Source organism: Thamnophis elegans, chromosome 8 (genome assembly GCF_009769535.1).
Source record: "Thamnophis elegans isolate rThaEle1 chromosome 8, rThaEle1.pri, whole genome shotgun sequence".
Taxonomy (NCBI): Eukaryota; Metazoa; Chordata; class Lepidosauria; order Squamata; family Colubridae; genus Thamnophis; species Thamnophis elegans.
This window is the reverse complement of record NC_045548.1, coordinates 70927323-70943896: the sequence shown is the minus strand read 5'-3', so window position 1 is coordinate 70943896 and position 16574 is coordinate 70927323. Positions and strand designations below refer to the sequence as shown.

Sequence of the window (16574 nt, the reverse complement as noted above, 5' to 3'; positions counted from 1 at the left end):
AAGCGGTATATAAGTCTAATTAATTAATTAATAATAATAATAATAATAATAATAATAATAATAATAAAACTCCGCCATTGCCGGTCCCAAGCCCGGATGAGAAAGGAGGAAGGTTGGGATCAGGTTGGCATCTGGTCCCGTAAAACCCCCCCCGCCAACCCATACAATATGGTGAAAAAAACAAATAAGAATTCCATACCGCATCGGTCGTCGCGCGGGTTAACAAGGGCCGCGGCGGATGTTGGGGTCCCTGGACATCCGTCGACAAGTGGGCTACAAGTGGACCAGCCAACAAAACGACAAAAATATAGTGCAGATGAAAACCGTGCCATAATGGCCTGTTACTACAACTCAGAGCCAGAAAAAAGAGGCTATTTAAAGCGAATGTATGAATTATGGAAACAACAATATCCAGATTCAAATGTTAGTGAACAACGACTAGCAGATCAAAGGCGATTTATTATACGGAATAAAGTGTTTAGTGAAGTTGAACATGAGGAAATTCAGGCAAATTGCAAAACCCAAAAAACAATATCACAAGCGGAAATAACTGATATTCAAGACACAACTAAAGACATTATAGTAGAACTCCCAGAAGAAGCTCTTGGGGAGGAAATAACATCACCACCACTAGAACCAGTTATCACTGAACCAACTGATGAACTAACTCAAAAACAAAAAGAATTGAAGGATAAGATCATGGAGCATTTTCTGCTTAATGAGGAAAGGCAACGTTTACCATCACTAAAAACTGTGCCGAAGAAAATTTTGGCCCCTATCATGAAAATGGTTAATGCAGTGTTTTCAACAATTGAACCGGGATCCATTTTGGAAACAAACCAGTTAATGTACAGCGCAGCTGTAATAGTCACTAATGAACTAGGCATTAAAATTAAAGTACCTAGTCATACAACAGAAAAAGCATCAAAGCCAAAGTGGAAAATCCGTTTAGAACAAAAAATAAAAAAATTAAGGGCAGATGCTAGTAACTTAAAGAACATGCATGAGCAACGGCTTAAAAACAACAAAATCATAGATCGGCTAATCAGGAGATATAGATTGGATACAAGAAACATCAATGAAGCTGTAGAGATTGTAAAACAGCAGATAACAGCAACAGCTAGAAAAATTGAAAGATATGAGGCACGAATCATCCAATATAAACAAAATCAGCAATTTCGATCAGACCAACGGCGTTTTTATCAAAGTCTTAATGTAAATGGTGACACCAAAAGTGAAAAACCAGAAAAACAGGCCACAGTTGAATTCTGGAAAGAATTGTGGGAAAATGCAAAGGACTACAACAAGGAGGCAAAGTGGATACATGACTTTGAGAAAAGCATTGGCAACAAACAAATGCAAGTATTAGAAATAACAACTGAGATGGTCAAAAATCGAGTTAAAAAGGTAAAGAATTGGACATCACCTGGAAAGGACCAATTACATGGATTCTGGCTCAAATATCTGACCAGTTTACATGCAATATTGGCCAGGCAACTGAATGAAATTTTACAAAAGGGCCAAATTGATGAATGGTTGACAACTGGAAAAACATACTTGATTCAGAAAGATCCAACTAAAGGAACAACACCTGAAAACTATAGACCAATAACATGCTTGCCAACAACCTTCAAGTTACTCACAGGCATTATTGCAGATAACATGATGGATTATTTGGAAACAAACAACATCTTGCCAGTAGAGCAAAAAGGCAACAAAAGAAGGAGCAGGGGCACAAAAGATCAGCTTCTAATTGATAAAATGATATTAGAAAATTGTAAGAACAGAAAAACGAACTTGAATATGGTCTGGATTGATTACAAAAAGGCATTTGACTCACTGCCACATAGTTGGATCATAAAATGCTTAGAAACAACTGGCATTAGCAAAAATATTACATCCTTTACTGAAAAGGCAATGAAACAATGGAGAACTGAGTTGGCAGTAGGGAATGAGAGCTACGGAATGGTTAATATCAAGCGAGGAATTTTCCAGGGTGATTCACTTTCACCTCTTCTCTTCATCATCGCAATGATCCCACTATCAGTAATCTTTAAAAAAATGAAATTAGGCTACCAAACAGCCAAAAAAGCTGAAAAAATTTCGCATTTACTATATATGGATGATTTGAAACTCTATGGAAAGTCAGAAATAGAAATCCAATCATTGACAAATACAGTCCGAGTATTCAGCACCGATATTTCAATGCAGTTTGGCATGGAAAAATGCGCCACTGTATCCATAAAAAGGGGCAAAATCACTGCATCTGAGGGAATTGAAATGCCCAATGGCCAACTAATTAAATGCAAAGAAAATGAAGCCTACAAATACTTAGGCATTCTGCAGTTGGATAACATCAAGCATGGAGAAGTAAAAACTATTGTCAGACGAGAGTACACCAACAGAGTTAGGAAAATTTTGAAATCTAAATTGAATGGTGGAAATACAATCAAGGCCATAAATACCTGGGCAATACCAGTTATAAGATACACAGCTGGCATAGTTAACTGGACACAAACTGATTTGGACCTTTTGGACCGAAAAACCAGGAAACTAATGACAATGCACTACAGTTTACATCCACGTGGTGATACTGATAGACTATATCTGCCCCGAAAATCAGGTGGCAGAGGATTATTACAAGTGAAGCAAACAGTTGAAGAAGAAAAACATGCACTGGCTGATTATTTAAAAGAAAGTCAAGAACATCTATTAATCGAAGTAAAGAACAAAAATCTACTGAAGGCCCAACAGACGAAACAAGAATACAGAAAAGATGTGATAAAATCAAGAATGGAGAGTTGGCAGAACAAAGCACTGCATGGTCAATTTCTGGAAAAAATAAAAGATAAAGTGGACAGTGAACAAACTTGGTTATGGTTAAAAACAGGTACATTAAAGAAAGAAACAGAGTCACTAATCCTGGCTGCGCAAGAACAAGCTATCCGCACAAATGCCATTAAGACCAAAATCGAAAAATCCTCTGATGATGCCAAATGCAGACTTTGCAAAGAAGCTGATGAAACTGTTGATCACATACTCAGCTGCTGTAAAAAAATCGCGCAGACTGATTATAAATTGCGGCACAATTCAGTAGCACAAATGATCCATTGGAATTTGTGCAAAAATTATAATATTAAAACAGCAACAAACTGGTGGGAACATCAGCCTGAAAAAGTCACCGAAAATCAGATGGTCAAGATCTTGTGGGATTTCCGTATACAAACCGACAAAATACTGGCGCATAATACACCAGACATCACACTGGTTGAGAAAAATAAGGTCACAATCATAGACATCGCAATACCAGGTGATAGCAGGGTCGCCGAGAAGGAACATGAAAAAATCGCAAGATACCAGGACTTAAAAATCGAAATTCAACGACTATGGCACAAACCAGCAGTGGTAATTCCAGTGGTAATTGGCACACTGGGTGCTATTCCAAAAGCACTGGAATTACATTTAAAACAGTTAAAAATTGACAAAATCACCATCAGTCAAATGCAAAAAGCCGCACTGCTTGGATCTGCACGCATATTACGAAAATACGTTACGACGTCCTAGGCCCCTGGGTGGGGCCCGACTAGTAACCAATGCCAAATCCGGCGAAACAACTGGCCGCTGTGATACAATTGTATAATAATAATAATAATAATAATTCAGCCTTTTTCATTTCAGCAGCCCAGACATTCTGGAGTTATGCTGGAACACATCCACACATCTACACAGACACACAGATACACACTGAAGGGTGATAGGGCTGTCATAACCCTACAGTATTTTTTTCCAGAGAGTAAGTCATCTCTGTGTTGTGGTCTGCTGGCAGCCCATGGAGCTGGCAGCAGAGTCAGACAGTGGGGAGATTGGGGAGGAACACGGGCCAGTCCTTGAGTCTGGGGAAGGCTTGGGCAAGGGCTCTGTGTCGGAGGCATCTGGGAGTTATGTGCTGCCTCTGGAGCCTCCAGAGTTGGACAGCAGTGAGGCAGAGGAACAGGCGCCCCCTGTTCCCAATGCGGGCATGCGCAGAGCTGCCAGAAGGCAAGAACAGTTAAGACAGAAGAGACGACTCGGAAGTAAGGCTTGGAGGTTATTAATCCTCCCATAGGACATAAAGGAGGAGCAAAGGCACGTGAGCCTTTGTGGAAGGTAACTTGGTTTATGCTGTTCAGTTTAGCTTCTGACGCTCCGTTTTGACTCTTTGCTCTGTATGGCCTTGCCAAGCCAATTACCAATTAAGTCTTTGGCAGTGTTTCAAGGAAGATAAAGGTGGGTGCTTATCAGCCTTATCCTGAAGGACTTTGGCAGCCTGCTGTAGGACTCTTTACAACTATTTGGGACTCATTACGGGCTGTGAATGAATATAATTAACAGCCTTTGAAATAAAAAGAGGGTTTTGGGGACTAAGTGTGTGCTTTTTACTGTATCAGGAAGCCTAGGTTAGAACACTGTGTACCAAGTTTGGTTAAATTGCTCGAGGCATTCCAGAGTTATGTTGGAACATACACACACAACCATTTATATATATATAGAGAGAGAGATTGCTGCTATTTTTTTTTAATTGCAAAGCCATCCAGAGTTGGTTTTGGAGTGGGACAACTAAGACATGTGACAATTAAAAAAAAAACTTAAATAAATAACTTTATCCTCTGGCTTGGCTCTCCACTGAGATGTTCAGAACTGGAAATAACAGGAAAGGAAATTTCAGAATCCTTCTGCATTCTAAGCCTGACCTCTTGTTTCTGAGAGGTTTTAAGGCATTAATAGATAATGAAAACATTAAATTATAATCTTCCCTTGAAGGATTGAATTACTCCCTTCAACAAATCAGAGGCAGGATTTGAAGCAGTCTTAAAGTGCATTAATGTTGGCCTTTACCAAAGAGGAAGAAAAAAAGTAATTAAAAGGCTTCTTAGCTGCAGAAATATGAGATTGTGCGGAATGGTACCAATTCACATTAAAGGGAGGGGAAACTGCCATATGTTTCACTTCTCTCTTCATATTAAACCACTTTTTTGCCAAATTTTGCCAATCTGATTTGCAGAATAAAGGAATTTCTCCATAGTTCTTGCATTTACTTATGCTACATTGGGACAAGATAAAGGTAAAGGTTCCCCTTGCACATATGTGCTTGTCGTTCCCGACTCGGAGGAGCGGGGTGTCATCTCCGTTTCAAAGCCGAAGAGCCAGCGCTGTCTGAAGACGTCTCTGTGGTCATGTGGCCGGCATGACTAAATGCCAAAGGCGAACGGAACACTGTTATCTTCCCACCAAAGGTGGTTCCTATTTTTCTACTTGCATTTTTTACGTGCTTTCGAACTGCTAGGTTGACAGAAGCTGGGACAAGTAACGGGAGCTCCCTCCATTACGCGGTGCTAGGGATTCGAACGGCCGATTTTTCTGATCGACAAGCTCAGCATCTTAGCCACTGAGCAACCATATCCCAACTACATTGGGAAATAGCCCAATGATTTGAGCAACACCAGTAACAAAACAGTCACCTTAAATTACACTACCGAAATAAAACTGGCAAAAATGGAGACACCAAATGTATATTTGTACATGTTTGTATGGACACATTGTGAACTCTATTCTGTTCTGCTTTTACAAACATACTCATTTTTTAAAAACAGCTTCTGTTTGGGACTAAGAGATTAAGAGACAGATGGTGGATCTTGGATTTTTATCTTGTAAAGGTGAAATTTGCCTCCTGTTGCTTTAAGATGTGGTATAATTGCTGTGATTTTTGTAATGTTCTTCCGATATATCAGGACAGTGGAGTCCTTAGTGCTCGCAGAGCTTGGTTGTTTTCTTGCAGACATTTCATTACCCAACTAGGTAATGTCTTCAGGGCATTGGTGATTTTACCTAGTCGATTAATGAAACCTCTGCAAGAAAACAACCCCAGCTCAGAGAACACCAGCTACGAATAGTCTCTTCAACAGGACACTGTTCCTCAAATCTGGCAAGTTTAGGTTGTGTGGACTTCAACTCCAGAAGTCCCAAGGTTGCTTGGCTGAGAAATCTTGCATTATGAGAATGCAGAATCTCCTATTTTTCATGTTGAGATAATTGCAAGATAGCTCTCAATCAGATAGTATGAGTTTCAGAATTCCTAAACCAATGGAGATTGTAACCCATTTCATAACCCATACCATAAAGTGGTAGACTTTAGGAGAAACCCTCCTTACCACCTCTTATAATACTAAACAACACAGTACCAACAGCAGAGAGCTTCAAATTTCTAGGTTCTATCACATCTCAAGACCTAAAATGGACACCTAGCATCAAAAATGTCATCAAAAAAGCACAACAAAGAATGTTCTTTCTGCACCAACTCAGAACGTTCAAACTGCCCCAGGAGCTGCTGATTCAGTTCTACAGAGGAATTATTGAGTCTGTCTTCTACACCTCTATAACTGTTTGGTTTGGTTCTGCAACCCAACAAGACAGACACAGACTTCAAAGGATAATTAAAACTGCAGAAAAAATAATTACTACCAACCTCCCTTCCATTGACGACTTGTGTACTGCACGAGTCAAAAAGAGGGCTGTGAAAATATTTACAGATCCCTCACATCCTGGACATGTTTCAATGTTTACCCTCAAAACATGCAATAGGGCATTGCACACCAAGACAAGTTGACACAAGAATAGTCCCCTCCCCCCCCCCCCGGAATGCTATCACTCTGCTAAACAAATAATTCCCTCACCACCGTCAAACTATTCACTAAGGCTGCATTGCTATTACTATTAATCTTCTCATCGTTCCTATCACCCATCTCCTCCCACTTACGTCTGCAGGACTGTAACAGTTTGATACTGATTGTTTTCCTGATTGCTTATTTGTACCTTATGACTATCATTAAGTGTTGCACCTTATGATTCTTGACCAATGTATCTTGTCTTTTTATATATACTGAGAGTGTATGCACCAAAGTCAATTTTTTTGCGTGTCCAATCACACTTGGCCAATAAATTATTCTATTCTGTTCTGTTCTGTTCTGTTCTGTTCTATCCTATCCTATCCTATCCTATCCTATCCTATCCTATCCTATCCTATCCTATCCTATCCTATCCTATCCTATCCTATCCTATCCTATTCCTATTCCTATTCCTATTCCTATTCCTATTCCACTCTACCCTACCCTACCTACCCTACCCTACCCTACCCTACCCTACCCTATTCCTATTCCTATTCCACTCTACCCTACCCTACCCTACCCTACCTACCCTACCCTACCCTACCCTACTCTATTCCTATTCCTATTCCACTCTACCCTACCCTACCCTACCCTACCTACCCTACCCTACCCTACCCTACTCTATTCCTATTCCTATTCCACTCTACCCTACCCTACCCTACCCTACCCTACCCTACCCTACCCTATTCCTATTCCTATTCCTATTCCACTCTACCCTACCCTACCTACCCTACCTACCCTACCTACCCTACCCTACCCTACCCTATTCTATTCTATTCTATCCTATCCTATCTTATCCTATCCTATCCTATCTTATTCCTATTCCTATTCCACTCTACCCTACCCTACCTACCCTACCTACCCTACCCTACCCTACCCTACCCTACCCTACCCTACCCTACTCTACTCTATTCTATTCTATTCTATTCTATTCTATTCTATTCTATTCTATTCTATTCTATTCTGTCTCGCTTTAGATTCCACTCCACACACACTTAAGTTTTCTTAAGTTCTGAAAAAGGTTCATGATGGGGGTGGGTGGGAAGGAAAGATTTCAGCTCAACTCTTCATAGCAGTCAAGAATTGCTGTTCCACTGCCTTCTTCTGGGGTGGGTTTTCAAATTCCCAGGCTAGCTTACAATTTGGGAAACTCCACATTGTCTCCCATCCTAATAATAACCAAGTCCGGCTCTTTTCTCTTCTGAAATCAAGGCTGTATCTGTATATTTGGAAACTATTTATGTTTTAATAGTTTATGCTTCCCCTCAGATAACATCACCTTCTTCAACGGAGTCTTTGAAAATGTGGAAAGTGTTGCTTTGTTCTTTGGTAAGTAGGTTTTTATTTGCTTGTTGGTTTCTATTGGATTAAAGGATTCCTTTATCTGTATTAATAACAAATAACAAAGTTGGAAAGGACCTTGGAGGTCTTCTAGTCCAACCCCCTGCTCAAGCAGGAAACCCATAGCATTTCAGGCAAATGGGTGTCCAATCTCTTCTTAAAAGCCTCCAGTGTTGGAGCACCCACCATTTCTGGAGGCTTGTTCCATTGTTCTAACTTTTTCCATGAATGATGAAGAAATGTGGATGCCTCTGAATGCAGCTAGATGCAAACTTAGCAAGAGCCAATTGGCTGCATATCGTGAATGTAAGGTGCAGCAAAGCACAATTTGTCAGAACTCTTCTGGTCTTTGCTTTGAAATACAAAAATAAAATTGATAAGAGTACATGGCTAAGCAGATATAGGTGATCAACTGGCCCATTCCTCTGTCTGTATGAGATCCACATCATTTTTTTTCAGCAGTGGTCTTCTACGACACCTCGGTGCTCACTCAAAACACTTCACCAGCTTCAAAGAAAACAAGGCAGATGCATTTCCTCAACCAGCTCAATTTCATTAGTGATAGCTTTAGTTGTTTTTTGATGCTTTAATTATGGTTCCAGGTGTTGCTTAAGAAGATTAATAGATTACATTTGAGCTGTAATTGAGAAACTAGCCATAATGAGCCACAGTGGCGCAGTGGTTAAAGTGCAGTACTGCAGGCTACTTCTGCTGACTGCCGGCTGCCTGCAGTTTGGCAGATTGAATCTCATCAGGCTCAAGGTTGACTCAGCCTTCCATCTTTCCAAGGTGGGTAAAATGAGGACCCAGATTGTTGGGGGCAATATGCTGACTTTGTAAACCACTTAGAGAGGACTCTAAAAGCACTGTGAAGCAGTATAGTGCTATTGCTATTTATTGTGCAAAGCTTCTTAGAAACCAGAGGAAAAAGGAAATCACTTTACCAAAATTTTGGGTGACCACCAACTTATATATTGAAGCTTTGCATCAGAAGAGATGAGTAATACTGTGATATTAACATTAACGAATGTCTTTGATGCAGCAAATTTGACATTCACAGTGTAGTTTCAGCCTTTTGAATTAGTCTCAAAGCTCCGACAAAGTTCAGATGAAATTTAATATACACCTTAATCAACTCACAAGTGGCTTATCAGTAAGGTAAAATTTTAAAGCAAATCTAGTCAAAAATCTTGAATTCATTTATTGGAGTAACCTCATTTACATCGTAGTATGAATTGATTCAAGCGGCGTAGTAAAGAAACTAAAAGGACAAGTCAAATACAAGTTATATGGGCTTTAAAGGTGATAACCAGCACCTTGAAGCGCATTCAGAGACCAATGGGGAGCCAGTGCAGCTCGCGGAGGATGGGTGTAATATGGGTGTATCTCGGTACACCCAGTATCGCTTGCGCGGCTGCATTCTGGACCAATTGTAGTCTCCGAACACTCTTCAGGGGCATTGAGTAGAGAGTTTCCAGCTAGGTGTTGTGTTGCCCGAAGACATTCACAACAAGGGCTACAAGGTTTACCTAAACTTGCATTTCCTACTTCTACTCACCAGTTCCTCCTTGCTTTGCTTGGGAATTAAGAGATTTGCAAGACAGCCCTCCGCGGAGAGTCCCACTGCATCTTTTTTTTTAACGTGAAGGATGAGCCAAACCTGAGATCCTCACGGATTCTGCAGATGTCAAACTCATCCTTGCTTTTGCTTGGATGTCAGTTTGACCATTGGCTTCTTCCCATCTTTGCAGATTGTTTGGGCTCTCACTTCACTTGGCTTCAGTCCGTGTTCACCAGCTTTCCGCCGTTGCTCAACTTCGTGAGCAGAATGAAGTGTGTGACTGGCGTTTGCCCAAGAGACTTTGAAGACTACGGCTGTGCCTGCCGATTCGAGATGGAGGGCTTCCCCGTGGATGAAGTAGATGGGTAAGATTTGGACCTAAGAGGCGTAGAAGTCTTCCTGGGGAGGGCTATCACTCTACTCGTGTCTAAAGAGATTCTCAATCATCTAGGTCAGGGCTGCCCCAAGGCGCTTTTTCCAAAAGACAACTGGATTTTCAAAGGTGCTGGCTGGAGAATTCTGGGAGTTGAAGTCTACAAGTCTTAAAGTTCCCACCTTTGAACTTAACCGCTACCTTATGTATTCCAAGGGAAAAGCTAAGTTAGAAAAAGAAATGCTAATCCTTGAAGCAATTAGTTTGAAACCAGACCAGTTCAATTCTTGATAAGTCTTTCCAGGTCAGCAACGGGTTCTCTGCCCGGTTGCTGGATGGGCATGGCCATGGTGGGTGTGGCCTAGTTGGCCTCCTGCACCACAGCGGGGGTGGGGAGGCGTTTTCACCTTCCCCAGACTCCGGAAGCTTTCCTTGAGCCTCTGGGAGGGCAAAAATTGCCTCCACCAGGCTCCGGAGGCCGGAAATGAGCCCATTTCCCACATTCTGAAACTTCCAGAAGGCCCATTTTTTCCTCCCTCCCTGAGCCTCCACATGGGTCCTGCACTTGCCTCGCATCCCAAAAGGGTGAAGTGGAGATTCCTGGGAGAAGGGGCTGGGAGGCGGGGTGGGTGGGGCCAGCCAGGGCTGGGATTTGCAGGTTCTCCGAACTGGCCATAATGTTAGCTACGGGTTCTCCTGAACCCAGGCGAACCTGTAGCAGTCCACCCCTGAGTCTTTCCATTTTTCAGTTTTGTGGTTTTTCAGAAATGCTCAAAGGTGAATTAATTGCTTAAATGAATGCTTAAAACAATGGAGTCAGCCGAGACCGAACTGATGAAAGAAATGTCCTTCTGGGTTCGGCTCCAAGTGGGCAAAAAGACACTGGAGACATGGAGGCTGATTGGAAAGATGGTTTATTGGTGGACAGGGCCACATGGCTTGAGTCCTGAACAGAAAAGGTGATCACATGCTTCAGTGTTGGTGGAGAAGAAGAGAAGGGCTGAAGGAGGGGCTTGCAGGGCTTTTTATAACCTGTTCAGCCCCACCTCTCTGTTTCCTGTTCCTGTGTAAGAAATGTATTCTGATTGGTTGTCAGACTCCCATGGGGCCATGCAGGGGCAACTCTCTATGCTGTGTTTTGAATCCAGGTATGGATGACTTCTCAGATGCCATGTGGTCAGTTGAGTAAAGTTCCAACATTCCTTCCCCTTGCAGCTGCAGTGGAGAAGTCTTTATTATGTAAAAGGGACTAGCCTGGCCTTCTCAATGGTCCATTAACAGTGGGGATGGGCAGGAAGCTACAGGCAACTATTCTGTCTATCAAAACATGTATCTTTTTTTTCACATCCAGAGAACTATTCTGCATTTTCAATATTTCCTAGGATATTTCATTTTTCTGGGAGAGGGCTGGATGATAACTTCCCACAGAACCTTGATGCCTCCAATATGTTCACAAACCGTCTCTCCTAATGATGCTTTCATTTCTTCCTCTCTTCTTCTGGAATCAGTTGCTGTTTTCAACATCGGAAATGCTACGAAGAGGCAACGGAGGAAGATTGCACCTGGGATCCTACCAAAATCATCATGAACGTCAGTTGCCTCACTAAAAACATCACTTGTGGTGAGGATGAAGTAGCAAAGCCCTACAAAACACCTTTTTTATTCTGCTACTAGCCGATAACCTGGCGTTGCCTGGGTATTTATTTACAGGAGCAAAATGCCCAGACCAAACGTAATTTCTAATGTTGGATTTTCCCCCTTACCAGAGGGAGCCCCCTTGTGGAGTACTGTGAAGCCGTTACCATGTCAACTCCACTGCGCTGTACAGTAGAAGCCATTTTAAGTGCCCTAACAAATGGCTCCACATGCTACATGTGGCACACATACTATAGGTTTGCCATCAAAGAGCCGAGGTGGCGCAGTGGTTAGAGTGCAGTACTGCAGCCACTTCAGCTGACTGCTAAGCTGCAGTTTGGCGGTTCAAATCTCACCGGCTCAAGGTTGACTCAGCCTTCCATCCTTCCGAGGTGGGTAAAATGAGGACCCGGATTGTTGGGGGCGATATGCTGACTCTGTAAACCGCTTAGAGAGGGCTGAAAGCCCTATGAAGCGGTATATAAGTCTAACTGCTATTGCTATTGCTATCACTGGTATAGGGTCTCCTGCTTGAGCAGAGGGTTGGACTAGAAGTTCTCCAAGGTCCCTTCCAACTCTGTTACTCTGTTATGCTTATCCCAGCCAATTAACCCATGTGGCAGATTATTATTATTATTTTATTATTTATTAGTTTTGTATGCCACCCACTCTCGGAAGACTCCGGGCGGCTTACAATAAGAAGGGAGGGGGGATATAAAAAAAAATAAAACAACAGTTTAAAATTGCAACAACATTCACAACCTAGAATGGGGCTGGACAATTCAACAGCCCCAGGCCTGCCGGAACAGCCAGGTCTTCGTCGCTTTACGGAAGGCCGGAAGGGTAGTAAGGGTCCGGATCTCAACGGGGAGATCGTTCCAGAGGGCCGGAGCAGCTACAGAGAAGGCCCTCCCCCGGGGGGGGGTCGCCAGCCAACATTGACCAGCCAATGGAATCCGGAGGAGGCCTAATCTGTGCGATCCAATTGGTCTGTGGGAGGTAATTGGCAGGAGGCGGTCTCTCAGATTATATTTTCAGAGAAGTTGCTGAATCGTATTAGTGCCATTCTAGAATGAACATTCTTCCCAACAGTTTTCAAATCTTGTTGTGGGAGAAAAGCATTTTACAAAATATATTAACGTTCTACTGTGTTCCAATGGCTTCTTGCTGTGAAATGAACTCCCTCCTGTTTCCCTCCTGCAATGATGAATTGCGTCTGGGCCCAGAATATAAAATGCATCTCTCTGGATCAAAACCTTACAGAGAGTCAGCAAATTACAGCGAAAAACATCTCAATCCAACTTTGCAAACGGGCTTTTCGCTCTCTATTTTTTTACATGCTGTTTTCTCCCTTTTTCCCCCCACCCAGGGTCTGAGGATTCTTGCGAGCATTTGCTCTGCGATTGTGACAGAGAAGCTATTGAATGTTTCTTGCATTCTCCCATTAACTCTTCCTTGAATAATTTTGATGCTTCCCTCTGCTCCTCTCTGGTGACAGGTGAGAAAATTGGGGGAAATATTTCAGTTCTTCATTCCCTTTCAGATCCTTATTTCCTTGTTCGGTAAATTCCTCTTATTCCTTTGAAGGTGCCACCAGTGGTGAGATTCAATTTTTTTACTACCAGTTCTGTGGGCGTGGCTTGGCTTAGGGGGCGTGATGTGGCAGGGGTGGCGGTGGAAGCATACTGCAAAATCCCCATTCCCTCCTCACTCCAGGGCAAGGATAATGTAAAATCTCCATTCCCTCCCCATCCCACTAACCTGCTTTCCAGCTCCGTTGTCCTGTACAGGGCGACAGAAGAAGACTCAGGAGGCAGCGAATAGATGGGGGCATGGCCAGCCAGAGGTGGTATTTGCTGGTTCTCTGAACTACTCAAAATTTCTGCTACCGGTTCGCCAGAACTGGCTGAATACCACCTCTGGGTGCCACACGTTGAAATCAATTATTGTCACCTGATTTTATCTCATGCAAGAGTTATCCTAAGGCAGGGTGTGCCAATCTTGGCAACTTCAAGACATGTGGACTTCAACTCACAGAATTCCCCAGCCATATTGACTGGAGAATTCTGGGAGTTGGAGTCCATATGTCTTAAACTTGTCAAGATTGGGAAACCCTTGCCTAAGGGGAGATTTTGACATTCTTTTCTGGAAAGTTTATATAGCACATTGTGCTTGCTCACAATAAATTTTGGTTTCCAAAGTACTAAAAAAAATGGCTTAATGTTCAGTATAGGCCAGGGGTGAAATTCGATTGGATCAGGCCAGATCAGGTGACATGGTAGGGAAGATTTGAATTGGTTCCCAGAACAGGTAGAAATTACCCCTGGTTGGCCCCGCCCACACCCACCTGGTCGCCTGCTCGGTTTTCCAGTCTCCATTCACCTTGGCCATTCCAGCAACTTGACCTGCCCACCCAAACTGAATGTTTCTCCCTCCATTCACAGAGGAGTTGCTGCTCCCTTTATGGTCCCCCTCAGCCTCCTCCCTCCCGGGGGTCAAAATACCTTAAAGGGACAGGCTGTAGCAACTCTTCTGTGAATGGAGGGAAAAACGTTCGGGTTCTCTCTGCTGCATTTAACGTTGAGTTCTGTGACAGAGGGAATCTGAATGCTTCTCCTTCCATTCACAGCAGAGTTGCTGCAGCCTGTCCCTTTAAGGTACTTTGACTGCTGGGGACCTGGGGAGAACCATAAAGGGAGCAGCAGCTTCACTGTGAAGGGAGGGATAAAAGTTTGGCTTTCTCTCTGCCGCAGCATTCACTATGAGCCCTTCTTGTGCTCATACACACATTTTTTCCTACCGAGTTCAGTGGGCGTGGCTTGGAGGGGGCTGTGACTGAGTGGGCATGGCCGTGAGTGACATTGAGTTGGCTATGCCCACTCAGTCACAGGAACAGCCCCCATACCAAGCCATGCCAACAGAACCGGTAGGGAAAAAAATTTGAATGTCACCTCTGGTATAGGCCCCATACCACAAAGAGCACCAATCCTTCCCTTATGACGGTTTACAATGCAAAGCACGTAAATCGGTACCCACCCCTGTTTCCGAGATGGGTAAAATGAGGACCCAGATTGTTGGGCAAAATAGACTGACTCTGTAAACCGCTTAGAGAGGGCTGTAAAGCACTCTGAAGCGGTATATAAGTCTAAGTGCTATTGTTATCGCTATGCTACACCTGCTCTATGTACATGCAATAACTTCCTGTGATATAAAATCATATTATGCATTTATATTACTGGCCACCTGTTACTTCTCTTTTCAGAAACATCTAGTGTGAAAGTTCACACCACAGTTCCTGCTTCAGGTATGCTTCATACAGTGGTGGGTTTCAAATATTGTTCGAACCTACTCTGTGGGTGTGGCCTCCTTTGTGGGAGTGGCTTGCCGCCCATGTGACCGGATATGAAGATGCCGACGACACTTGTCAGAACCACCTTAAATTACCTCGCACACAGCACTGGCATGCATAAGAATAGGATGTAAACTTGTTTTTTAAAAGGCATCTTTGGTTTGCGTTAAAACAACTTCAACACACGCAATGTTCTGATTGTACCACAAACGCAGTAGTCATCCTTACCTTTCACAGAGGCACTGAGTTTTATAAATATGAGCATGATAGTGTAGAATAATCATATCCAAGGACCAGTGGTGGGTTTCAAAAATTTTTTGGAACCTCTTCTGTAGGTGTGGCCTGCTTTCCGGGTCCACTGGTGGAACCTCTTCTAACCGGTTTGGTAGATTTGATGAAGCGGTTCTACCGAATAGGTGCGAACTGGTAGGAACCCACCTCTGGCTTCATACCTACAGTATATTCATTTATTAAACCTGTTTGTGATTTTTTTCCTCCAATTTATAGAGCCAGTTTATTCAAAATGACCCCGGGCAGCTTGGGACAAATTTAAAGTCTGGTAAAAATGACAAAAACAAAACAATTGGCAGTTGTGCCCCCAACACACTCTAAAACTCTTGAAACTTCTCACCCTGGGCTTACTGCCCATGTGAAGAGACTGGTCCTCAGTCCCTTTCAAAGGATTAGGTGGCCACCATGAAGGAAAATGTCTTCTTCTTGGATCCTGCCAGGTGACATTGACATTAATAACTTTCCTGAAAAATAGTTTGTCCGTACACAGATTTTTGTAAAAAGTTTTATTTTTATTTCTCATATATACATTCACAAATACATTCTCATTTTTCTTCTTCCCCTCCCTCTCCCCACTCCTTCCCTCTTCTTCCCCTTCCTACGCGCTCTCCTACTCTTACTCCTCTTCCCTTAGTTCCTCTCCTTTCCCCTTTCTTCTTTCCATCTCCTTTCTCCTCTCCTCTTCCTCTTTCCCTCTCCTCCTCTCTTCCTCCCCTCCTTCTGTTGTTGTATTTACTTATTTTCTTCTTCACTCTGACGTATTTTCGGGGTGGAATTCAAGCAAACTCCGTTCTATATTTACATAAAAAATAGTTTCTCTCTTCCACATTTACACAGATTTTTGTCCTTTAGACGAGGGGTGTCAAACTCAAGGCTCGTGGGCCAGATCCGGCCTGCGGGGTGCTTAGATCTGCCCTCTGGGGCCACCATGGAAACATCAAAGGGGCAGCCTGCAGTGCTTCTGCCAACAAAAATGGAGCTTGGGAGTGCCACGTGCCCTCCCAATCTCTGTTTTCACTGGCAGAAGGTTGCAGGAGGCCGCCGCAACTGAAAACAGAGCTCGGGAGTCTGTTTTTGCTGGCAAAGCACTCGGGCCACCACAGGGGCTGCCGACATGAGTGATGTTGAGCTGGCCACACCCACATTGGCCACACCCACCCCAGCTGCCAAAGTCAAACAGAACCCTGATGTGGCCCTCAATGAAATCGAGTTTGACACCCCTGCTTTAGATGTTCTTTGGAGATTAGCTGATCTGGTTAAGAATTTTGAAGGCCAGTTTTATTTTATTTTTTAAAACAGAAAGAATAAAGTGTATCTTTGCCA

General features: G+C 43.0%; 1 protein-coding gene across 1 annotated transcript in view; it reads left to right on the top strand.

Moving 5' to 3' along the window:
* Nucleotides 1-16574, top strand: part of LOC116512024 (otoconin-90-like) — an 81278-nt gene that overhangs the window by 48280 nt on the left and 16424 nt on the right. The window contains exons 7-12 of the mRNA XM_032222298.1: nucleotides 7971-8030; nucleotides 9794-9968; nucleotides 11485-11597; nucleotides 12981-13109; nucleotides 13199-13210; nucleotides 14874-14915. Coding sequence (XP_032078189.1) covers nucleotides 7971-8030; nucleotides 9794-9968; nucleotides 11485-11597; nucleotides 12981-13109; nucleotides 13199-13210; nucleotides 14874-14915 — 531 coding nt within the window. The remainder of the gene's footprint in view (nucleotides 1-7970; nucleotides 8031-9793; nucleotides 9969-11484; nucleotides 11598-12980; nucleotides 13110-13198; nucleotides 13211-14873; nucleotides 14916-16574) is intronic.